This window comes from Castor canadensis, chromosome 13 (genome assembly GCF_047511655.1).
Source record: "Castor canadensis chromosome 13, mCasCan1.hap1v2, whole genome shotgun sequence".
In the NCBI taxonomy this organism is placed as follows: Eukaryota; Metazoa; Chordata; class Mammalia; order Rodentia; family Castoridae; genus Castor; species Castor canadensis.
In genome coordinates, this window is record NC_133398.1 from 102,107,407 (window position 1) to 102,133,277 (window position 25,871).

Sequence of the window (25,871 nt, forward strand, 5' to 3'; positions counted from 1 at the left end):
ATGCCTATAATCCTAGCTACTTGGCTGAGAACAGATTTGTGATTCAAGGCCAGCCTGAGCAAATAGTTTACAAGATCACCTCTCCAAAATAATGAGAAAAAAATGGACTGGAGGTGTGGCTCAAGTGGTAGAGCAACTGCTTTGCAAATGTGAAGCCCTGAATTCAAAACCCAGTTTCAAAAAAAAAAAAAATCTAGAGATGCTTTAAAGTATACAGAAGGGTGTGCATAGTTTAGATGTAAACATACGTTGTTTTATGTAAAAAAGTTGATTGTCTGTGGATTTTAGTGTCTGAGGGGGTGCCTGAAACCTATCCTCCACTAATACCAAGAGGTAATTGTATTTACTTTTAAGTCATTTTCAGATGGCTCTATTACATTAGTTTTGCCTGATGTAAGCTATCTCCTCATGATCATTTGTCTAACATTAGTTTTCCTTACACATTATAGAATTTTAGTTTGCATGTTTATCTTCAGACAGAGTAAGTATCCCATCAGGCCTGACACACTATACAGGTTTACATGCATGCACAAACACATGCTTACACATACATGTGCACAGGCACATGCATGCCCATACATGCACATATCCCTCCTCTGCCCCTTTTACTTTCTCTTATTCCCTCTGGCCTTGAGTTGCTAGCCCAGAGCTCTTGCCCTGGTTTTACTGGGGAAACATTTCCAGCCCCTTCATGGGAACGTTAAAAGAACTTTACGGCCTTGTCTTCCCTTGAGTGAGTGAGCCCTGCACTGCCCCTGACCTGAATGCACTGGTACACAGCCACTATCCCCCTCTGCATCTTCCTTTCTGTTCTGTTTACAGAACAGTGATGACCTTGTTTGGGGTGTCTTTTATACCCCACATTTTATAATGCACAATTTACTTATTGACATCATATTGGCCAGTCTGGATTAGATTGAGTATTTGGAAAGAGAAGTACAGTGGAGCCCCATTATTTGCAAATAGAGTATTTGCAAGTTCATGTAATAGTAAAAATGATTTAGTCCCCAGATCAATATTTATCCTCTTCGCTGTCTTTCGCAGAGACACCCAGTGTACACATTCCCAGCTAAGGTTGAACAAGGCAACACTCTTCTTCCCAATTTCAGCTCTCATACAAGTCTTTTTGTCAGCCTATTTAGTGTCAGGATTTCTGCAGTTGTATGCTTTTTGTTGGTGCATTTGGTTCTTAGAAAGGTCCTGGGCATTGTGCTGAAGACTGTCCTGTGTGCATACTTGCAAAAAGGCTGAGCATGAGATGTGCCCTCCAGAGAAAATGGGTATTAGAGAAGCTTTGCACAGGCACGAGTTCCAAGGCTGTGGGCCCAAAGTTCAATGTGATTGGATCAGCAATAAGGTGTTTTTAACATAAGCAGTTATGTTGTGACCAGAAGCTCTCTAGAACCTGACTCTGTATTCCTCCCAGGAGCAGTGGCTCATGCTCACTAACTCAGTGTTCACTGCAGCATTCTAGAATATGACACACTTATTGCCAGCAATTGGAATTGCCAGTGTATGTGAGTGAAATGGACACCTTCCCCCACAGTAGTTCATGCAGGGGCCCATAGGGGCCTTCCTTCCAGCCTTCACTGATGTTTACTCTTTCATGACCCCTCTCCTTGGCAGGTTACTTTCTGAATTTTTTGGAGCCAGTAAACAATATCACCATTGTCCAGGGCCAGACAGCAATTCTGCACTGCAAGGTGGCAGGAAACCCACCCCCCAGTGTGCGGTGGCTGAAGAATGATGCCCCAGTAGTGCAGGAGCCCAGGCGGATCATCATCCGGAAAACAGAATATGGCTCTCGACTGAGAATACAAGACCTGGATACGACAGACACTGGCTACTACCAGTGTGTAGCCACCAATGGGGTGAAGACCATCACTGCCACTGGAGTCCTGTATGTGCGGCTTGGTGAGTGGGGACAGCAAAGACATGCTGGTAAATGTAGGAATGTTCACAGGCACTGAATGAAAGATCAGTTTCGCCTGAAACTGAACACTCAGTCAACATGAGAGGAAGTCAATAAAACCATTCCCCAAGGCCTTTCCCATTGTGCATGAGACCTATTCCCCATTTACTAGTAATAAAGGCAAATACACAGATGGAGTGATCCATAAACCTAGAATGCAAAAAATAAACCCAGATATACAGGTAAGCTGGGATGTTTGGCAGAAAGGCCACTACTCCAAGCTCACATTTGTGGGGAGACTGGCCACTCTGCAGATCTCTAGGTGCCAAGCCTACCACTGTCTTGTGGGTTCCCATGCACTGGCCAGGTGGAATCTCTGATCCTCTGCTGTGGCTCTGTAAAGCCACCTGTCCACCCAGGAAAACCTGGTCTAACTGACTAGAAAGACAGAGCATAGTCCCGGTTCTGAACTTTTGTGCTTGTCACACATAGTGAAGGAATTAAATCACAGAATGTCCCAGTTGTAAGAAGGTCCCGGGCAATAAATACCCCATGCCCACCACTCAAGTCCACACCATGCCAGTTCCAAGGTAAAACAGATTTTGTGTATAAAGTTTATATGAGGAGAGAGAAGGGACAGCAAAAACTTTTTTTTTTTTTTTTGTGGTTCTGACGTCACTGGCTTGTCCTATTGAGCAGGAGCAAAGGACAACCAGCAACAGATGAGCCTACTGGGCTCTCCCATGTTTACCATCAGCCTGATTTGAAAATAGGTGTGTTCCAGATCTGAGTAGTAATAATTTGTCTTTGTATTTCATCTTTTTAGGTCCAACACACAGCCCAAATCATAACTTCCAGTAAGTATCTGTTTTCCTCAAGCCATTTTTCCCATGCTCAAAGAGTTTCTATTGTGTAAGACTCCAGGCTTTAAATCCTGCAAACTTGTCTTTGCTGAATTTGCTAGAAGTTGGCTGAGCTTCATACAAGAACCACAATGTGATTGTTTGGGGTTGGGGAACTTTCACATTTTCCATGTTTAGTGTAAAGGAGAAATGTCATAAAAACAAAAAAATCGTTAATTGCTTTCGGCAATTATGACCTTACAGGGAAACTGAATGGAGTATAAACATATACTCCAGATTGCCAGGGCCTCCAGGGGAGCTTGGTTCACAAGGTGTTTGCAAACAAGGAGATAGTGCTTACTCTGAAAACCCAGCACCATCTATCTGCAGTTTGTAATTTTTCTTTTCTTTTCTTTCTTTATTTATTTCAAAGGAGCTGGGAATTGAGTCCTGGCCCTTGCACATGCTAGGCAAGTTCTTTACCACTAAACCACTTCTCCAGCCCCCTCATCTGTGGTTTATAAATGTGTGTCCACTGAGCCCCTCAGGGCACCCTCTGCAGCTAGGGCATCAAACCCACCTTATAGTTTAGGAGAATGAGGCACACAGCCAGGCTCTCAGATCCTTAGCAAGCCGCTGATGGATCTGGCTTTGAACATGGGCCTCTTATTTCCCAGCACAGCCAGAGCAACTCCTTTACTGTCATTCATATGTAGGATGATTAAGACAAAAGAAACTGCCTCCAGGGCATATTGATGGGGATTTGGAAAAGGTATAAGCCATTTCAAAGGTTAAATTACTACGTTTTCTCTCATTTCATATTCTGCACTTACATGTTTCACGTTAAACATGCTATTATAATGTAGTACTATTATATTATAAATACACACTAGGATCTATGAGTGTGACTCAGTGGTAAAGTGCTTGCCTAGCGTGCATGAGGCCCTAGGTTTCTTCCTCAGGACATGCAAAAATATATACATACTATTATAAGTATGTACTTTTAAACTTATTTATATATAATTATATAAATATTAAAATTTATACAAATATTAAGTATATAATATAAAATGTATGAATATATCACTCATAGAATTATAAAACTAATTCCATATATAGACATTTTCACATATAATTATACATTTATGTAATTATAATTAAACACTTATGAAAATCATATATGTTGATTTCCTTCCCACTTTTAAGTATGGATTGGGCAGTTGTAGTGGTGAAGGTTCCCTCCCTGTCCTTCTGGGCCTTGGCCCAGCCTTTGCTCCCTTTGTCATAAGGTAGATCAGACCAGGGATTGTTTGCTTTTTTTAATCATTCAGTATGTAAATGTACTGAAGAAATACATCTTGTCACTTCTTTTTACTTTATTACATCAATAGTATTTGACATGTTTAGTTAGCGGTATTCTTAGACACCTTCTATTTCAGTGTATTTGGTTTTCCTGGTATTCCTTTTCCCTGTCTTTCCCTCATGCACAGAGCATGTAACTGTTCCTACAGTAATGGGAATTTCCATCATGCCCACCCACAGTATGCAGTGCTTCCCTACTATGTCCCTAATTCTTGAGGACGAGCTAAGGCACATGGTTGACTTTTTTGCAGTCGTGTCTCCTTATCCCCAGCTTCAATGTGCAAGGTTTTACTTACCCTTGGTCAACTATAACCTGAAAGTATGAGATGGAAAATTCCAGAAAACACGTTTGTAAGCTTTAAATTGTTCACCAGTATGAGTAGTGTCATGAAATCTGACACTGTCTTGTTTCCGCCTGGGGTGCAGATCATAGTTCTGTCCAACATATCTGTGCTGTGTAGACTATCTACCTGTTAGTCACATAGCATCTGTCTTTCTTACCAAATTTATTGTCATGGTACAGAGTGTTTGTATTCAAGTAACACTTATTTTGCTTAATAATGGCCCCAAAGCACCAGAATAGAGTTACCAGCAATTAGGATATGCCAAAGAGAAGCTGCAAAGTGTTTCTTTTAAGTGAAAAAGTTCAAGAACATTACTTTGAGACATACAGAGACCATATTCACTTAACCTTTATTGTAGTATTGTAGTTATAATTATTTTATTATTCATTATTGTTGCTCATCTCCTACTGTGTGGAATGTATAAACTAAACTTTATCACAGGTATGAATGTAAAGGAAAGAACTGTGTATATAGTGTTTGGTACAGTTTCATGTACCCACTGAGGGTCTTGGAACATAGTGCCCATGAATAAGGGTGTTTGTTGTAATCAGTGCTGCCAAGAGGCCAGTTACATGTGTAAGCAAACAGTTCTCCTTACTTTCCTTTCATAAGATCATGTCCACGATCTTGTTAGTTTTTGCCTCTCTGAAGGATACACTGTCAGCACTTCCCTGCTTTGTTCCCTGTTGCCTGTTACTGTGAGGCTGAGAAAGTGGATCATCTTTCAGGCACAGATGTCTGCTCTTGCCTCTCTGTATTCTTTGCCCATTTTCACTTAACATTGTTTCTTTATGTTTTTAATAATTGTTTATATTGTTTCTTGGTCATGTAGAAATTAAAGTTCCTCATGCTTATAAAGAATTCTTAGGGTTTTCATGTTGTGTCTTGTACAGAATATTCTAATTTCCTCAAAGTATTCTGAGTATTCTATAAATTTATAGATAAATCGGTAAGAATTGAGTCTAAAGGTAAATAAAATAAAACCATAGCATGCCAATTTTGAAAAGAACTACTTTCTGTCTTAAGGTAGTCCTTTTTTTCCTAACATTTTATTATGAAATATCTCAAACATACGAAACATGGAAGGAATTTGGTAGTGAGCATCTGTATATCTATCAGCCACCGCCTAACACATTACACTCTGCTGGCTTGTTTTCCCACCCACCTCCTTCCATCCACCAATACATCTTACTTCACATTCATTTCACAGCGTGTTGCAGATACTTTTGCACTTATCCTGAAATACTTCAGCATAGATATCATTAACCAGAGTTGAATATCTGCTTACTATTCCTGTTTCTTCCTTTTTAAATTAAAATTTACAATAAAATGCAGCTCTTGAGCAAACCATTAATAAGTGTAACAAGCACATAAACCTCTGCAGTCCAAGCCCCTATCCAGACATAGAGCATGTATCAAGCAACCTCCTAATTAGTTCCTCTCCTCCTCAGACACCCACCAAACCAATTTTTTTTCCCTCTTGGAGAGCTTTACCTCTTCTGGAACTTCACAGATATGAATCCAACAGCATGTAGCCACATAAGCTTGTCTTCCTTCACTTTTGAGATTCTGGGTAGTATTCCATCCTTTGAACCTACCACTGGGTCTGTTCAGCCTCTTCATGGATACCTACGCCTTCACTATGAATACAGCCGCTATGGATATTCTCATTGAAGTTTTTTTGTGACATGTATTTTCATTTCTGTGAGTGTTACCTATGAGTGGATTGCTGGGTTATGTGCATCATTTTTTAATAAATTTCTAGACCTTTTCCTAAAGCCCTTGGACCACTCTGTACTCCCACTAGCAGCATCGGAGTGCGCTGGTCACCCCACATGTTTGCTGACATTTGAAGTGGTCAGTCATTTTTTAGTTATTCTGATGCATGTATAGTGGCTTATGTGGTCTTTTATATCATTCTAGCATCTTGAAAAGTAATTTTTATTTGTCACTTAAAATTTTTAAATACAGGTTGAGCATCCCTAGTCCAAAACTGCAAAATTTGAAATGTGTAAAATCCAAAACTTTCTGAGCTTTAAATTGGTGCTCAAAAACTTTCAAAATTTGGAGCATTTTTTTTTGTTTTGTCTTGTTTTTTAAGTTTTAGATTAGGGATGCTCAGCCTGTGGAGTCTCTGCAGATACTGCAGAATCAGAAGATCTCTGAAATCTGAAATCATGCCGGTTGGATAAGGCATACTCAACCTGTAAATGTATTCAAGTCTACGATGTAGTCTTTTGGCTGTATCCCCTACCCCCACACATTCTGGCTATTTTTTATTGTTTCCTGGTTTTTCTGTCACATTATTTATCATGAACTTGGGCTGTTTGTATTTTACTTATGATAAGTTCTTGATTTTCAGTGTGGCCAATTAAATAGAATTTTTGTGAATATTTCGTATTGTTTCACAAAAATCAGTATGTTCTGGTGGTAGCTGCACATTCCTCAGTTCATATGTTAGATCAGATACCTATGTGTGTGCTCCACAGGTAGCTAAAAATTTGTGAAAGTCACCCATACTTACTTTGCATTTGCCATTTTCTGTTTTCTACTATTTAATATTTTGTACATATGTCCTTAAATACCTCTGGGTTAAATGCTGTGTATCTTTTTTATTGTGTGTTTTGTTTGTTCAGAGTTCCTTTTAATACTTTTTTTTTTCCCTGACAGTAATGTGGTTTGAATTCATGGTCTTGGGTTTGCTAGGCAGAGGCGTTCTACCACTTGAGCCACGCCTTCAGCCTGAGCACATTTTGCCTTGAATTCAGTCTCAACTAAATAGCTACACTTGCTTTCTTTTACTATCTTGCCCTACTTTTTTTTTTTTTAAACTTTTCTGTATTCTGGAAGTAGCACATAACCAGATGTTTTTAGAGGATGTTTCAAAATGTTTTCTACCCTAAAAATCCAGGTAATGCATGCTCATTTTATTTAGGGGATCCCACCCTGCTATGAGCTAGATTGTTGTCCATGCCCCCACCCTCACCCCCAATTCATATGTCGAAGCTCTAACCAGTGTGGCTGAGTCAGAGGTGGGGCCTTTAAGAAGGTCATTATGGTTAAGTGAGATCATAAGGGTTGGATCCCTGATCTGATAGAACTGTGTCCTAATAAAAGAGAAAGAGACATCCAAGATCTCTCTCTGTCTCTCTGTCTCTCTCTCTCCCTTTCTCTCCCTCCCCCTCTGTCAGTGAGTAGGTGGCCATTGGTAAGGCAGGAAGAAAGCCCCCATTAGGAACAAAATTGGTTGACCCCTTGATCTTGAACTTTCAGCATCCGGAAGTGTGAGAAAAATAATTTCTGGACAAACGCCAGCCTGTGGTATTTGTGATAGCAACCCAAACTGACTAATAGCCCTACCTAATTACTTTCCCATTTTTTCTAAATTACCTTGACTGTTAACTTGCCTTTCACTCTTTCCTGTGAGTTTGGTGTTTAAATTTTTATTGTTGTTGCATAGAACTTTATGGATTATTAGGAAACCGATGCTATTTTTAGTTTTGGCGTGATATTTCTTTATTTAAGTTTTCTACACCACTTTCAATGAGGTTTCATAGTTTTCTCCATCAAGATCTGGCACACCTTTTCTTACAGATGCTTCCAGGTGGTTCATTGATCCTTCTAATGATAATAATAATGATAATTTCCTCCCCAAATTTTATTTTCAACTCATGCATTGAAGGTAGTTGAGAAAGGCTTTGCATTTTGGATGTTGATCTTGTCCACAACAACTTTGTTGAACTTATTTTTGCAGCACTTTTAGACCTTTTTCCTATGGCGGGGGATTAATTAAAAAAAAAATAAATGGTATGGATTATTTCTTCTTAGTCTTAGTTTTTATTTCCTTTTCTTGTCTTATTGCACAGCTTAGGATGTCTAGCACCATGTTAAAGCATGAATTTTTTCTGTTCTTTTGCTCATAGTTTGTATGTTTGTTGTCACTAATGATGAGAAGTCTGCATTTTTAGTAGTCATTTTTTCAGACGTAAATGTAACTGTGTCTTTCTCTTTTCACATGTTAATATTGTATACATAATAGAATTCATCTTACTAACCAACTTCACAGTTTTAGATTGAAATCTACCTGGTCATGCTGAATTATTCTTTTAATGTCCTGCTAGATTGATCTGACTTTATGCTGTCAGGTGACTCTTCTTTAAGGTAGTTAATACATTTTAACTGACAAATTAAAAATTGTATGTATTAGCTGTAATTGTAGCTCAGTAGTAGAGCTTCTGAGTAACACGTGAAGTCCCTTGAGTCAATCCCCAGCACCAAAAATACTATATATTTGTGGTTATTCAACATGATGTCATGTTTTATTTATACACTGTGGATTGAGTAAGTCAAGATAATTAGTATGCATATTACCTCACATTTCTTAACCATTTTTTGTGGTGAGAACACTTAAACTCTACTCTCAGCAATTCTCAGGTATATAATATGTTGTTATTAATTGTATTCACCTTGTTGTGAGTAGAACTTTTTAACTGATTCCTCTTGGCTGTGCGGCGTCGGTGATACAGTAGTGAGCATAGCTGCCTTCCTCCTGCCTAACTGAAATTTTGTGTCCTTTGGTCCCCACCTCCCAAGCCATCCACCCCCTAGCCTCTGGTGGCCATTCTATGTTCTGGCAGATGGCTGTATGACAGGAGAGCAGTCTTTGATTATACATCTTGTAGTCTGAAGCACCAGTCAATTGGGGGTCATCTTTCTGTGACCATGCTTTTCCTTTTCCTGTTGATGATGATTGTGTTTCAGTAGAGTGCCACCTCTTCCACGATGATGTTATTATCATAACTCTGGAAGTTAACCAAAATGAAGACAGAAAGAGGGAAAACAGTGAGCCTAATACTTTAATGATCCACAAGTTCTCTGAAATGACTAGGTTGACCCATTCAGTGTCTCTGGCCAGTTCCTTAGCAAATGTGTGATAGTTGCCATTCTTTCCTCCTTGGTCAGGCAGCGTGGCTTGTGTGTGGAAATGGAGAGTTGAGACAGTGACTCATAGTGGAGCCTGGGTTTGTCTCTGCACAGCGTGACAGGGTGAGATGTGCTGCTGAGAGTTCTCCCACAGGAATGTGAAGGGCTGGTGCATACTCTCTCCTGCCTGCTGCCCTCACGGGTCCACGCATGTGGGTGCTGGCAGCACATCCGACTTCAGCTGTGTGTGTTGGGGAAAGTGGGTGGGTGTCCTGGGAGGTTAAGGGATTTACTTCTATCAAAACATTGCTTTTCCTTCATCTGTGTTCAGTTGGCAGTGAGCAGGGTGTGTATGAAGAACAAAGGCTTTAAGAAAGGATGGCTTCTGCACTGATGTAGGCTCAAAGACCAGGCTTATGACAACTTACTCAGGCAATTCCCAGGGATTAGTGCTGGGCTGGACGGCTAACATTTCCTATCTGGGCCATGTTTTTTGCCTGCTCGTTTGGTTAAAACTTCCATCATGTATGAGCCTGCTATAGGCCCATAGACACATACTGCTGGACTGGGGGGCAGTATAGCAGAGTAGGGGTGAGCCCCCATCTTCCATCTGTTGTCCTGGACCAAACTTATGGCCCTCAAGATTGTGCATGTACACTGTGCTGCTTCAAAGAAGAGTGTTGTTCTTTTGAAATTTTTAAATTTTACTAATTCTTGGCCTCTGAGAAATCACCTTCCTTGGGGCCACATCTCGGGCCCCCTTATTTTCTGACTCAACAAGCATCAAGCAGTTTCAAGACTTCAGTCATTATCCATTACATGCTCCCAGTGCTGAAATGTCCATTTTCAAGGCCGACTTACCTCCCCATCTCCATAGAGCATGGGTCTAAAAGGAACTTAACTGACTTTTACTGCCAGCTTCTTCTATTGCTGTTTCTGGGGGAATTGAACTTTACCCTAATTATAAGAAAATAACATTGTAAAAAACAGCTACCGCCAGCTGACAAGCCAGTGATTAAAAATTACTCCAAGAGGAATCAACCTTCCTTCCTTCCTTCCTCCTTTCCTCCTTCCTTCTTTTCCTCCTTCCTTCCTTCCTTTCTTCCTTCCTCTCTCCTTCCCTCCCTCCCTCTCTCCCTTCCTCCTTCCCTTCCTTCCACCTCTGCTTTTCCTTATTGTAAGGGTTAGTACCTCCTAAGAAATAATGGACAGGACTGGCTGAGTGGCTCAAGTGGTAGAACACCTGCCTAGCAAGTATGAGGCCCTGAGTTCAAACCCCAGTGCCGCCAAAAACAAAACAAAACATATAGCTGGGCACCTGTGGCTCACCTTGTAATCCTAGCTACTCAAGAGGCAGAGATCAGTAGGATCATGGTTCAAAGCCAGCCCAGGAAGATAGTTCATAAGACCCTCTCTCAAAAAAAAAAAAAAAAAAAAATCTCAAAACAGGGCTGGTGGAGTAACTCAAGGTGTAGGCCCTGAGTTCAAGCCCCAGTCCTGCAAAAAAAAAAAAGCCAAGAAAGAAAAGAAACATTGGGTAGAAGTAGTAAAAGCAGATATCTTTGTCTTCTTCCATTTTTAGGGGAAAAATGTTTCACCATCAAGTAGAATATTTATTGTAGGCTTCTCACACACACCCTTTATAAATTGATACATTTTCATTACCTTCATGGACCTGCCTGTCCGTGTACAGTGTACATGCCACCTTGTACACGTACCTTCACCCGTAAGGCATCCTCCCTGTGTTCCGTGCTCCTTTAAAGATGCCAGATTTTGTTTTGTTTTTGGTAACAGGTGGTATTTTTCAAGATGTTTTAGGTTTATAGAAAAACTGGACAGAAAGTTACAGGGTTCCCGCCCATATACTCTTCTCACCCTCTTCGTGGTCTCTCCTAATTATATTACAGTATTGACAGTGTCATGAACTGAACTAGTAGTCTGAATTAGGGTTTGTGCTATGTGCTTGTGTTTGACTTTCTGTGGGCTTTGGCTGAAGTTCCAGCCTCTGTAGGACCATTCATAGTCATTTTCCTTGCCTTCACAGTTCTCTGTGCTCCTCATAGTCAGCCTCCCTCTTTCAACTACTGGCAAGCCTTAATCTTTTTACTGTCCTGAAGTTTTGCCTTTTCCAGAGACTGTAGAGTTGGAGTTGTACGGAATGTAGCTTTTTCAGCGCTCATTTCTCCTTCGCGCTGAATAAGTTTCCGTTGTCTGAATTTATCTGTTTATCTACTGGAGTGCATTTTAATTGCATCTAAAATATGGCAGTTAAGAAGAAAGCTGCGATACACATCCATGCGCAGGTTTTTATGTGAACTTAAGGTTTCAACTAATTTGAGATAAACACCAAATGACAAAATTGCTGGGTTGTAAAATGCTGCATTAAAAAAAGTCACTATTTGGCACTTGCCAGTGCTCTTATGGAGCTTGTGTGTTCACCAGGGATGACTATCAGGAGGATGGATTCTGCCAGCCTTACCGGGGCATCGCCTGTGCACGCTTCATAGGGAACCGGACCATTTACGTGGATTCTCTCCAGATGCAGGGGGAGATCGAAAACCGAATCACAGGTAGGAGCACAGACTTCCTTATGAGAAACAAGTACATCTTAATTGCACAAGCAGTGAATCCGTGTTCCATATCTCATGCAGTAGAAAATCAGAGATCTTTTTAGAAGCAGTTGTAATTGCTGACATGATTTGCCCTAAAATATTCCCAGCTCATATGCTTGAATTAGTGTATTAGTCCATTTTCCATTACTATAATGAAATTCTTAAAGCTGGTTACATTACAAAGAAAAGAAGTTTATTTAGTTCACTGTTTCGGAGGCTGAAAGTCCAGTAGCATGGCGCCAATTCTGATGCGAGACCCCTGGTTTCTTCATGTCGTGGTGGATGGCATTAATGGTACAAGCAAGGATGCTGCTGCAACTGGGAGGGCCCAAGCTTATTCTTTTATAACAACTTTCGAGAACCAAGCAGGGTACCATGAGAACTACCTTAATCTCTTCCAAGGGCAGCATCCCAGCAAAACCTAACAACCTCCTACTAGGCCCCACCTCTTAAAGGTGCCATCACCTCTTATATCGCTACACTGGGAAACAACAAATGAACCCTTAGGGGACAGGACACATCCAAACCACAATTAGCGAAGACAGGTTGCTTAGAATATACTCGTACCCTCCACCCTCTTGGATTTTGAGACAGGGTCCCCTGTGAAGCTCAGGCTCACCTCAAACTCATGATCCTCCTGCCTTGGGCTCCTGAGTGCTAGGATTACAGGTGTGCACCACCATACAGTCTTAGCTTCGCTGAACCATGGGATCCAAGGCTGCACTCATCATCCACACTGAATTCTCAGAGCTTCCTGTCCTGGGTTGGCCACATTGCTTCTGCTTGACTTTTGCTGTTCACTTCCTGATTCCTGTACTCTCTCTGGCCATGTTAGGTTCAAAGGAACACGAGCCTGATTTCAGTTATTTAGAGAGAAGGTCCTAGGCAGAAGGTGCTGCAGTGGACATTGTCTGTCTATCCTCGGTTTCCAGAGAGCAAAGCCAGGTCTTAAAGGTACCAGGTTGACAGTCTGAGAAGTGTGTGTAGGGGGGTCAGTTAGGAAGTGAAGCTGCCCATCCTGACTCTCTGGAGGGTGTGACTTGATCTTGGCTTGATCTTGATCTTGACTGTGAATAAGAGTCAGTGATGGTCTCTGATGCTCCTGTGGAGAGTTGGCAGGGCAAAGGGGCTTACAAAGCACTGCCCAGGTAGTGGAATGAAGACCCAAGGCATAAACACTTGCCGACACTGATGTGACCATTGAAGTTCAACTAATGCTCAGACCAGAGGGCCTGAGGTCATGGTCACCGAAGTGCCTGCCTGTTCTATGCTGGCACATAGCCCCCTGTGGTTGGGGCCAGGGGTCAGGTAAGAAGGGCAGTAATGAGACACAGGCACCTGAAGGTGCCACCCTGGTCTGGCATCAGGCTGTTTGCAAATGTTGGCACCTCTCAGCAGGAAAGCTTTTTATGCCATTTAAAAGAAAACTTGTGAATCCACTATGAACCCCAACATTGCAGGCAAAAGTATAAAATATATACTTCATGTTATGACAATGCAGTTTGAGCATCCCCTATCTGAAAATCCAAATCTAAAATGCTTTAATATATTGTAAGAACTTTTGAAAATGCCACAATGTACTTCCACCCAGCACAACAATAAAAAATAAATGAATAAAAATTTAAAAACAAAAATAAAATGCTCCAAAATCTGAAACTTTTTTGAGAAGCTACATGACACCGCAAGTGGGAAATTCTGCATCTGACCCTTAAGGGTTCAGTGTACGCCAACTGTTTCTTGCACAAAATCATTGAAAATATTTTGTAAAATTACATTCAGACTATGTGCATGAGGCATATGCTTACACATTCCAGAATATGAAAACATCCCCAAACCAAAATAAAGCAGATAAGGGACACTCAATTTGTGTACGATGACATGCATTTCACAGAACTGAAATGGGTTATAGGGAACAATGTTCACCCCTCATAAAAACAGCAGGCTTGGATTTTTCTCTTCAGCTCAGTTTCATTAAAGAAAAGGTTAGTTACAGCCCTTACTGCAAACCATGCATTGTGACCCCCTCAAGTCTGCTACCAGCATCTTTTAAAATGTTAGTCAGTCTCCAAAATTAATTTGACAATTAGCAGTGTTTGCTAATTGGCAAACACCGATTCCAGACACAAGATTGGTCTGCAGTTTTGTTTTCTTTTCTTTTGTTGCCATGTTTAAAGGATTAGCTAACTCACATATCCCAGCAGCCTGATTTTATATCAGTTTTGAAAGAAAGGTGTAGAAGGAGGATTCTCTAGATTTGTACCTTTAAAAATAATTTTTTTTTCTCTTTTTGCAATGCTGGGAATTGAACCCAGAGCCTGGGACATCTCCATTGAGCTATACCCCCAGGCTGAAAAGAGAAAATTTGAATTTGCTCTGGTCTAACTGGCTTGTGGTTTGGAAATAAGACTAGAGACTTCATCGGTGTGATGACCTAATTTGGAGGTTAGGGCATTGCATGGAATTCGGGGTATGGACAAAGATGAGGACATGGGTTGTTTGATATCCTTGGTGCCTACAGCCATATTTTCAGAAATAATCCCTAAAATGATATATTTCCAGGAGGAATCCTATAAATACCAGTGGTGACATCGTGTAAGTTGATTGTCCAGTGAGAAATGCCAGGCTAGACAGCCTTTCTCTGCCTGGAGTCAAGACCAACAATTTTTGATTGACTGCTATCCTGTTAATTGCCAGTTGTGTAACAAGGGGTTCAAACCTCAGTTCTTCTACCAACCAAATCCAGGCCATCCGGTGCCTTAACCTCTTGCCCTCCCTGTTTCTTCAATTTCAATACCAGCCAGAAGGAATGTCTGGCTTGTGTGGTGCCAACATATGGGCAGAGCCGGGCCATCCACTCCCAGGGTTGTAACCAGACCCTGCCAGCCAGCTCCTGGATGCATTCAGCTCCCTGCCCATTTTATAGGCTCCATGTGGATTTTCATTTCCACATGTGCAGGTTCAACAAATCCCTTTACTGATAAATGGGCCCAGGAATGACCGAGTGACTATCACCGTCACGTGGTGAATGGTGAGACCAGGCGTAAACAGGTATCCCTAGCTAGCTGCTCCTGCTCATACCTCCATGAGCTCCTGGGAAAACTAGGTGGCAGCAGCGCCATCTACTGGCTGCGGTTGATACTCCTGGGTGGAGCTAGAGACCCCAGGAATTAAATTCCAGATTCCTGGTTTTCTCCCTTTGTTGGAGGTTATAGTCTCTGCAGTGTGTATACTTCTTTAACCCAGGTCAATAGTACAAGCAGGTCTTTCACAAGTAAAAGTGGGTGGTTCCCTGTCTCCCTCCACTCCTTCCTCTCACCTGGCTGTCTCCAGGACATTCCAGTCTCTAACATCTGGAGCTCAAGCTCCTCCTGCCACTGTTTGTTTCTTGACCCCCGCCATGTCTCAGATCTCTTCCAGATTTACAACCCTGCTTCCCCACTGCCCAGTGGCTATGAGCCCCTCCCAACCATGTGCATCCATTTTACCAGGTGCCCCTTCTCTTGTCACTTCACTCCCCTCCAGCGGCATTGCAGAAAGCTGAGATTTCCCCTTAGCTTTCTGCCTTGTGGAGTTTCCCTGCCTGGGCCTCCGTGGGCAGGCCAGGAGTACTGGGAGGACAGGGCTTGCGGCCCTACCTCTTTTCCTATGCTGTCTTCTGGACACATGTGCTTGCAGGACCCTCACTCAGTAGATCTGAGGAGACAGCTTCTGCATCCAAGGTCTGATCTTCCTGTCGTAGAAGAGGCATCTAGCTGAAGAGCTCTTGGGCCTGGCTTTCCTTCTTTCTTGTTCTACTTCTGGAGTTTATAAGGGAACTCCTAAGAACAGGGACTTCTGTATCTCCTGCTATGATGGGTGCCCTAGGCCTGCCCCTGGGAGCCTCTCTAGGGCTGTCACTGTGGGGAGGTGGCACCAGGCAGAATCCAAGGCTCTGAGTGGGGATGTTGGAGGAGTGTAGGGTAGGATGTCTAGGGCTGAGTGGGGGGTTGGGGGTGGGGTATGATGTCTCGGGCTCAGTGGAAGGAATGGAAAGGGGGACAGGATGTCTAGGGCTCAGAGAGTGGCAAGGAGGCTGGTTGGGTAAAGCAGGGTATACAGGGCTCAGAGTTAGGAGGGGTGGTTGGTTGGATGAAACAGGGTGTCCAGCGCTCAGGGTAGAACTATGTGAGTCCTGCGGTGGGGCATGGGTGGGGACATCAGGATTGAGAAGCTCAGAGTGAGGAAGTCCAGTTATTGGGCAGGGTGTTCAAAGTGGGGCCCTGGGGAGGGCAAGGGCTCTGAGTCAGGATGGATCTGGAGTAGGATATTTTGGACATAAGACAGGGTATCTAAGGTGGGCCCTGGGAGCCAGATGTCCAGTTGTCAGTGGTTGGAGGCACAGGCCGGAAAGGAGGGGAGCAGGATGCAGGGCAAGGGTTTGGGAATGGAATGTCAGGGGTGCCACTTGTCTAGAATGGGGGTAGAGGATACAGGGCAGTCCCACCTCTCACAGGAGTCTCTCCTCTGCAGCGGCCTTCACCATGATCGGCACCTCCACACACCTTTCGGACCAGTGCTCACAGTTCGCCATTCCATCCTTCTGCCACTTTGTGTTCCCATTGTGCGATGCGCGCTCCCGGGCGCCCAAGCCACGTGAGCTGTGCCGCGACGAGTGCGAGGTGCTGGAGAGCGAGCTGTGCCGTCAGGAGTACACCATCGCGCGCTCCAACCCGCTCATCCTTATGCGCCTGCAGCTGCCCAAGTGCGAGGCACTGCCGATGCCGGAGAGCCCCGACGCCGCCAACTGCATGCGCATCGGCATCCCGGCTGAGAGGCTGGGCCGCTGTGAGTGACCGGGGGAGCAGGACGCAGCTAGCCTCCAAAGCCCGGTGGCCCAGGACAGTCCATGGGCAGTTGCTGAGGGTTAAGAATAGTATTTGGAGTCATTTGGCCTCAGGCTCACATTCCCTCTTTGAGTGGCTCCATGTCTCTCAAAAATGGGAGTTATCTTGGCCCCTGTTGGGAACATTGAGACGGAGCCAGTGTCCGAGCTTACCTGATGGCCCCCAAGAACCTTGAGATAGGTACTTAATTCTTCTGAGCCTGATCATGGGTGCAGCCTGCTTGGGATCTGCAGAGAACAGTAGGTGTGCACCACATCTTCCTCCCTTGCAGCAGCACCTCTGGGTGCTGTGAATATTCTTAGGAAACCCCACAGCATAGAGGAAGGCCAGTCAGAGTAGACAGCCCTGCCCGGGACAGTCCTGCCAATGTCTATGAGGAAAACTTTTTGCTCCAATCATTGAATACTTTAAGAGATGGGCAGGAGGTGAGTTTCCTTCATGCTTCAGGGCTGTATTTAGCTTCTGTGGCCAGTCTGGGGCTTCCAGGAGTGGGAAGTCTCCTTACCAGGGCATCAGGACCTGGTCTTGGAGTTCAGTATGTATATCCAGACCCTGACTACAGGGGTTACACTGACCCTGAGCGAGTGGCTGAAAATCCTGCTTCTAATCCTGGAAGATGATTGATAAAGCCCCCTACCTCCTGGGGTTGGAATGAAGGTTGAGTTAATAATTAGGCATGTCTTCAAATGGTGCAGAAGGCAATTAGCATGTGCACATTGAACAAGACACACATCCTCAGCTCTGGACTCCTCCATGGAGGAGGAATGATGTGTGTGGTTCTTCTCGCACGTGGCTAAGCTTGGCTCCCACTGAGCAGTGGCCTCCCAGATTGCAGGGCCGGGCCTATGATCTGCCTTCCTGCTTGTGCACTTCAATTTTGTTTCTAACAGAAATGAGCATGAGGTGGCCGTTGGCATTCACATTCTGGCCTAGGTGGTGGAGTGTGGATGTCTGGCAACTTTTGGAGGTGGTTTCAAGACCTTAGAATAACTGGTGACAGGTTTCCTTTCCTGTATATGTATTTCCTTTCCTGTAAATGCATTTGTGGGCTTGGAACTTAAGTCATTCCTCTGGTGTTGCCTTTCTTGGACATGATGTAAAATTCTTTGGTCTTTTGGAAAACCAAAGGGTCTTGTAGGCAAAGTTTGAGTACAGGTATGCAAGGTAGTTTTGCTCTTTTCTGCTGTCTTGGAAGGGTGATGAACTCTGTCCCAGGTGGGCCATTTCCCTGGATGTCAGGTTGCTAACACTCTGCTTCTCTCAGATCACCAGTGCTACAATGGCTCAGGCTCGGATTACAGAGGGATGGCCAGCACTACCAGGTCGGGGCACCAGTGCCAGCCGTGGGCTCTGCAGCACCCCCACAGCCACCACTTGTCCAGCACAGACTTCCCCGAGCTCGGAGGGGGACATGCCTACTGCCGGAACCCTGGAGGCCAGATGGAAGGTCCCTGGTGCTTTACGCAGAATGAAAACGTACGCATGGAACTGTGTGACATACCCTCGTGTAGTATGTATTCTCTCTTTTTTTAAAATGTTGACTGTTGAGTTTGCATGTGATGAGAGTGTTACGCCTTGCCATGGATCACAAGGGACCTAGGTGTCCCATCTTACCTTCGTGATCATTTGTTTTATGTAAAAGTTGTTGGTTATGAAAGTAACCAACAGATCATAATAGGATGTCTGAAAATACAGAAAAAGGAGGGCCTTCTCTCAACCCTTTTCCTGTATGTGGGCTTGGGATGTTCAATTTGGCATCACATTTCCTGCACAGTATTTCCAATCTTAGTAAAAATGCTTCCTTCCCTGCCCCCGGTTCTTTTTTAGCTTTTCACTGCTTCTCATCTTTCAAGCATAGATTTGGTAAAGGAGAAAACAGAATTCAGGTCTCTTCACATTCCCCACAAGTGTCTTTGTTCTGTTATGAATGGGAAAAGAGTGTGTAGTTGATGGTTGAAAATGTCAGTAGGTATTACCTCTGATGTACAGTCATGTCCATTTCACTGGCTCCAGCTGGAGAATAACAAGGCTCAGCTGGGACCTGGAGGCAGTGGCTTGGTGGATGCATGTGAGACCAAGGATGAGGAGAGAGAGGTCCAAGGAGCAAATCAGTCTTCTGGAACGCTCCTCCTGATGGGATGGGACCCAGTGCCCCATTCACTGCAGAGCAAACCCGTGGACATCAACGCTTCACCTTCTGGAGTTGTGATTTGGCAGTTCAGAGTTTGACCTCATCTTTGCTGAGCAGCACACACATGGATCTTCAAGAATCCGTGCACATTGCCAAGAATAAGCAGTAAGAATGAAAGCATTAGGAGTTAAATTGAAGTCTCGCTACCCTGGAGCACTACAGCTCTTTAAAGCCACTTCCTTCAAAGAAGGATGTTCACAATCAGACAGAGCTTTACGGCTGTCAGTTTTTGGTAAAGAAACAGAATGAATGGAAGTATGTGTGTGAGAGTGCACAAAGCCATCTGTTGTCTATGGATGGAGTTTTGGAAAGACATATACCCAACATGTGACCATGATTTTCTCAGATCTACAGGAGTGTTAAACTAGAAGGCATTTTAGTGAGCATCTATTATTGTTATAATTAAAAACAAGGAAAAATACGTAGGATTTTTGACCTGGCAACTCCTGGAACCTTGTGTTGCAGAAATATTTGCACTTACAAGGCAGAAGTGTAAGGAGACTTCTTACGGAATTACTGTGAGAGCTAAATACCAAATGGACTTATTGTGTGCCCAAGTGGAGGCTGGGCAGGAGAGTGGAAGTACATCCATCCAGATTCAGAGTGCAGCTGTGAAGGACCCACAGATTTGTCTGTTCTGACTTGAAAGATCCAAAATATCTCATTCTGCTCCAAAACCAGGAACAGGAAAATACAGATGACAATTTAAAATCACATTGCATAGTTGGACGTGGTGGTGCATGCCTGTGATCGCAACACTCAGGAGTCTGAGGCAGGAGAATCATGAGTTCCTGGCCAGTGTGAACTACCATAATAAGACCTCCCCCAAAAAAAAAATTGTATTGCAAAACACCACATGAAGTTGCTGTTTCTGTATGTCAAAATAGTTATATATCAGTTATTTCATATCATTACACCTAAAATAAAATTTTAAAAAAAGGAGTACCAACCTATTACTGGTGTGATAACATTTGGTGTAAAGAGTCATAGGAATACTGTAATACTATAATTTTTCCCCAATATATGTGCATTTTGTTGGCAATTTTTAAAGGACAGCAATAAAACAGTGCTGTAATTGTGTAGACAAAGTTCACATCTCCAGTCCTGGCAAAAGCTCCCCCGACCCCAGTAATGACCCATGAACCAGGGTCTAGTCTCCCAACTGTCTCCAGGCTTCTGGAACATCTGCTCTTGCACCCTTTCTGGGATAAACTGCTGCATGGAGGCAGAAGAGTTTTGTCTGTGGTTTTATTTGACTTTATCTTATTTTGGGGGACTGGGATAGGGCAAGACTGGGTTTAGGATTTTGTGATTGTTTTTTTTTTTTTTTCCTGAGGTTGCACATTTAGACTGAATAAGCTCTTTCAGACACCACATTGACCAGAGTGATTTGTTTACTCATTCCCTCTCCCCACCATCACAGAGCATCTGGGTGTGCCCTAATTATTTGCCAGAATCAAGGGGAATAAAAATACCCTGTGGTTCCCTAGGGATGTGGAACAGTGACCCTCTAGTGAGCCTGCCTTTCACCTTTATAGGGAGAGTCAGCCTCAGAAATCATGCCACTTGCTCTTAACGTAAAATGACCTTGAAGGGCCTGGGGAAGTGCTCCGGAGTGTCCAGCATAGCCTGGATGGCCAACCCTTGCCTGCTCCCCTCTCAACCTGGCCCCAAAGTGCCCCTCTGCAACTTCTCCTAAGTTCTGTAGAGGGCAACACAACATGCTTTTCATTGAAAAAAAAAAAAAATGGCAGCCTTGAACATTTTATCCATCTTGTTTTTCAAGAATTCTTTACCCTCGTTGTATACTGTGTGGGACAAACTCATGGATTACTTGTGTGCTTTTAAGTCAAATTCATTCTTAATTATTACCCTAAGAGAAGATGTTATCATTGTACAAAATGTAAAAATAAATAAATAGATAAATAAACCAAAATACCCAAAGCATTAAAATGTTGGATGACAGAGAGATCATCTCTAATCCCAGTCCCAGGTTTTGCTCACCAGGACAGGGCATCCGACCTGTTTTGTATTTCATCAGTTGGTCAGCAGCTGAGGAGACCTTGGTAAAAATGGTACCCGCACCTTGAGAAAGAAACACGGGTGTGGGCACTACTGGCTTTAAGACCTCGTTTGTGTTTGGGGCTGCACGTTCCAGTGTGTTTCTTTGTTCCAGAGTTTGGGTTGTGTGTCCCCAGCCTACAGCAGAATGTGCATTGTTTGGTGCATTCCTGGGTTTTGTTTTTGTTTTTAGGTTTGGTATGCAGTTTTGCTCCTTTGTGTGATTTATCTGACTCTCCATTTGAACTTTAGTATTTTGGCTGGAGATGGGAAGTGGGCCTCGGGTGGAGAGCTCAGAATTGAAAAGAGGATATTTTCTGAAAATCACGAAAGCCTCATTATCGCTCATAGGTCCCCGAGACAGCAGCAAAATGGGAATTCTGTACATCTTGGTTCCAAGCATTGCGATTCCCCTGGTCATCGCTTGCCTTTTCTTCTTGGTCTGCATGTGCCGGAACAAGCAGAAAGCATCTGCGTCCACACCACAGCGGCGCCAACTGATGGTCTCACCCAGCCAGGACATGGAAATGCCTCTCATCAGCCAGCACAAACAGGTCCTCCTGCTCGCTGTTCCAACCAGGCGGCTCTTCCAGGGTTAATCTCAGGGGATCCATTACTTATGACCTATCTCAATTCATAGCACGATTCTTTTAAGTTATCCTTCATTTTGCTGTTGATTCTCTAAAATACATGAGGACATGTGTGCCCTTAAAAATACATGGTGGGCATATTTGGAACTTACCACCCCCAGTCAGTGGTCTTCTCCCTCCAAGTGCCCAGGGCTACTTGTGTGGCTCCAGCGAGCTGTCCTCACTGCTCAGGTGCCTTGGCTCTGCCCACACAATGGCATACACAAAAAAACTCCAACTGCCCTTGTAATTTGAGACTTAACATGGCATGTTTTGAGGGAATGGGACCTGTTTTGTGGTCAGTGTTCAGTTAGGTTGACATTGCCCTTTTTTGTTTTTCAAGGAAGGACACAGTATCAGTCTTTAATAGAAGTAGGCGAGTCAGGCTTTCTCTAAAAGCCTGTCCCCACTCTGAGTGTTCATAGATGGCAGGGAAGTGAGTGGGACAGATGAGAAAATTCGTGGCAGTCTTGCCAGCCTTTGTGAAAGGGCTTTGGGGAAGCCCTGCCATTCTCATGACTTTGAAGGGACTCTCAAAAGTGGATCACTCTGCCTATCAGCCACGGAGTAGTGAGTGTTTGCCATGGGTGAGGGTATGCTTTTGAGAACACAAGGCCCCCAGGCCTATCTTGCTGGTCCTCTATCCTCTGGGAAGAATGAGGGCCAGCCACCCAGCAAGAGCGTGCATTGTGGAGGCTGAAAGAGAGACAGGGTCCTGAGGGTTCATATCACCTGGGTGGTACTTCTGCCCAAAGTGCATCGAACTGCAAATCTACTCCAGAGGGAACCACATGGTAGGCCGATTGAGGGAGGCTCTGAAGAACAGTTGGGCTGGACTGCAAAAATGGCCATGTGACAGGCAAAAAATGTCCTAGGAAGGACAACCTGGGGTCCATAAGAAAAAGACAGCATATAGCCATGGTGTGCAGGGCATGAGGGAGAGGTTGGGGGTTGCTGGAGAGTATAAGGGGTGATTGTAGGAAAGCTGGGCTGGGACTTGGCTGTAGGGTATGTCTGCAAGTGCAAAGATGCACATATGCTCGTGTGTGCACACAGAATAAGGGGAGTCTGCAGTGACACCTCACCCGCATTTCAGAGGGACCTTGGCACATAGCTAGGTTGAGAACACGGAAGGTTTCAGATGGAGGCAGTCTCACAGCATAGCATTAGGGCCATATTTAAGGTTAATCAGGGACCTGGGACGGACAGGACTGGCAAGGCCATGCCAGCAATGGTGTCACAATGACTGTTCCCCTCCCAGGATGCTGTGCTTTTTCTTCTTGTGTTGCCATGACAGGTTTCATTTGGGGTTTTTCTTCTTGGCAGGCCAAACTCAAAGAGATCAGCCTGTCCACGGTGAGGTTCACAGAAGAACTGGGGGAAGACCGGTTTGGGAAAGTCTACAGAGGCCACCTGTTCGGGCCCACCCCCGGGGAGCAGACGCAAGCGGTGGCCGTCAAGACGCTGAAGGACAAGGCAGAGGGCCCCCTCCGGGAGGAGTTCCGGCATGAGGCCATGCTGCGGGCGCGGCTGCAGCATCCCAACATCGTCTGCCTACTGGGTGTGGTGACCAAGGACCAACCCCTCAGCATGATCTTTAGCTACTGCCCGCATGGCGACCTCCATGAGTTCCTGGTCATGCGCTCGCCCCACTCTGACGTGGGCAGCACCGATGATGACCGCACCGTGAAGTCTGCCCTGGAGCCCCCCGACTTTGTGCATGTCGTGGTTCAGATTGCTGCTGGCATGGAATATCTGTCCAGCCACCATGTGGTCCACAAGGACCTGGCCACCCGCAACGTGCTGGTATTTGACAAGCTGAACGTGAAGATCTCAGACTTGGGCCTCTTCCGCGAGGTCTATTCTGCTGATTACTATAAGCTAATGGGGAACTCACTGCTGCCCATCCGTTGGATGTCCCCCGAGGCAATCATGTACGGCAAGTTTTCTATTGACTCGGACATCTGGTCCTATGGCGTGGTCCTGTGGGAGGTCTTCAGCTATGGCCTGCAGCCCTACTGCGGGTACTCCAACCAGGACGTGGTGGAGATGATCCGAAACCGGCAGGTGCTGCCCTGCCCCGACGACTGCCCAGCCTGGGTCTATGCCCTCATGATCGAGTGCTGGAATGAGTTTCCTAGCCGGCGGCCCCGCTTCAAGGACATCCACAGCCGCCTCCGGGCCTGGGGCAACCTGTCCAACTACAACAGCTCAGCACAGACCTCAGGAGCCAGCAACACGACGCAGACCAGCTCCCTGAGCACCAGCCCCGTGAGCAACGTGAGCAACACCCGCTACGTAGGGCCCAAGCAGAAGGCCCAGCCCTTCCCACAGCCTCAGTTCATCCCCATGAAGGGTCAGATAAGACCCATTGTGCCCCCACCCCAGCTCTACATCCCAGTCAATGGCTACCAGCCAGTGCCGGCATATGGGGCCTACCTGCCCAACTTCTACCCTGTCCAGATCCCGATGCAAATGGCCCCCCAGCAAGTGCCCCCTCAGATGGTCCCCAAGCCCAGCTCGCACCACAGTGGCAGTGGCTCCACGAGCACAGGCTACGTCACCACAGCACCTTCTAACACGTCCGTGGCAGACAGGGCAGCCCTGCTTTCAGAGGGCACAGAGGATGCACAGAACATCCCAGAGGACGTGGCCCAGAGCCCCGTGCAGGAAGCGGAGGAAGAAGAAGAAGGCTGTGTCCCAGAGACTGAGCTCTTGGGAGACAATGATCCTCTGCAGATGGATGAGGCCCAGGTCCAGGTGGAAGCGTGAGGGGCACACAGGACCCAGTGCACCAGGAGAGCAGTCCCCACTGCAACCCAACGGGGACTTCACCAGCCTTTGACAAGTCACAGACTGCAGCAGTCACAGGAGCCTAGGGACTGTTGGGCTAGTTTGCAGACTTTGCCACCTGAGACCTGGTGACATCCTGCACCTGTCCTGTCTGCTCTCTGTACTCAGAGCTGCTGCTGTGGTCCCCAGTTTGGCAAAAGGGCCCAACAGCATGACCTCCTCAGAAGCAGGACACAGTATTCCCTGTGCTGCCTGCATTTATCCCGGTGGTAGATCCAAAGTGACCTATGTATGCTTTGCAAAAAAAAAAAAAAAAAAAAATGGCAGCTTCTTTGCTCCATATTGTATATGGGTCAAGTATTTAGGAACTTGGGGAAAACAGGACTTCAAAAGGTAGCAAAGGAGGCACCTGGGGTTTAAGGTTCTTAGCAACCAGCCTGAGGCTTAAGAATGAAGGGAGCGCCTTTGCTCTCCGCTGCCGTTTGCTGGTTGTATCCTCCCATTAGTAGCCAAAGATTAGTGAGAACAGGACACTGTCACCAGCCAGGGTCTAAGGAGAAGTGGGCTTCTGAAGTGGGAGCTTCTTATATAAAAACAAAATGTGCCTGTACAGAAACCGACACAATTTTGTATTTTTGTGAAATGGTTTTAATTAGACTGCATGTGCTTTTTGCCCACTCTTCTGGAATTCAAGGGAAAGTGTGTCTTGGGTTTCAAATGTTCAAAAGGAAGCAATATTGTACAGAAAACAGTATTGTTATTTTTTTTAAGAATCATGTACAGACCTTAAATGTAATTTATAAGGGTTTTTTTTGTATGTCATTTTCATGGAAGTGTTTGATCTTAAGTAATGACTTAGTAATTTAACTGTTTACATTGTCTACTTTGGGATGTCATTGAGTTGTGGTTTTGATTTGCTTGATTTTTGTACTACATGTAAGCAAGGTCCGTTCATTTCAGAGCCCCCATCACACAAAGGCGTGCTGTCTGTATCCTGCATACCTTGTTAGTTCTGTTTGTAAATCCCACACCTGGTGTATCCAATAAAGTGAAAGAGAACGTGTGGTTGGCTTCCTGCAGGTTGGGAGGATGGTGGTCTGTGGCAGGCAGTGCTGGGTGAAGGAGAGGCTCACTGGTGCTTACTTGGAGCCAAGCCCTTTCGGTGGGCTTGGTAGATTCACCAGGACCAGTGCTCCATGTTAATGTGCATATAGCAATAGTGTAGAGAAATGATGCAAATTAGTTCCGCTTCTTCTTTTGACTTACAATATGAATTAGTTGTGCATATTAATGGGGCTCTGTGGCATTTGCACACATGT

At 44.7% G+C, this 25,871-nt stretch overlaps 1 protein-coding gene across 2 annotated transcripts in view; it reads left to right on the plus strand.

Annotated features, from left to right (window-relative positions):
* Ror2 (receptor tyrosine kinase like orphan receptor 2) overlaps positions 1–25,615 on the plus strand; it is a 194,917-nt gene extending 169,302 nt beyond the window's left edge. Inside the window, exons 3-9 of one of the 2 annotated variants that reach the window (XR_012440510.1) lie at positions 1,627–1,914; positions 2,739–2,769; positions 11,826–11,953; positions 16,505–16,819; positions 18,143–18,354; positions 21,482–21,684; positions 23,086–23,222. Coding sequence is in view for 1 of the 2 variants with exons in the window: in XM_074052359.1 (XP_073908460.1) it covers positions 1,627–1,914; positions 2,739–2,769; positions 11,826–11,953; positions 16,505–16,819; positions 18,143–18,388; positions 21,482–21,684; positions 23,086–24,531 (2,657 nt within the window). In the remaining variant the exon portion in view is untranslated. Of the gene's footprint in view, positions 1–1,626; positions 1,915–2,738; positions 2,770–11,825; positions 11,954–16,504; positions 16,820–18,142; positions 18,389–21,481; positions 21,685–23,085 lie in introns of both variants that reach the window. The other variant, XM_074052359.1, reaches the window with a different exon arrangement.
* The last annotated feature ends 256 nt before the right edge of the window (positions 25,616–25,871 follow it).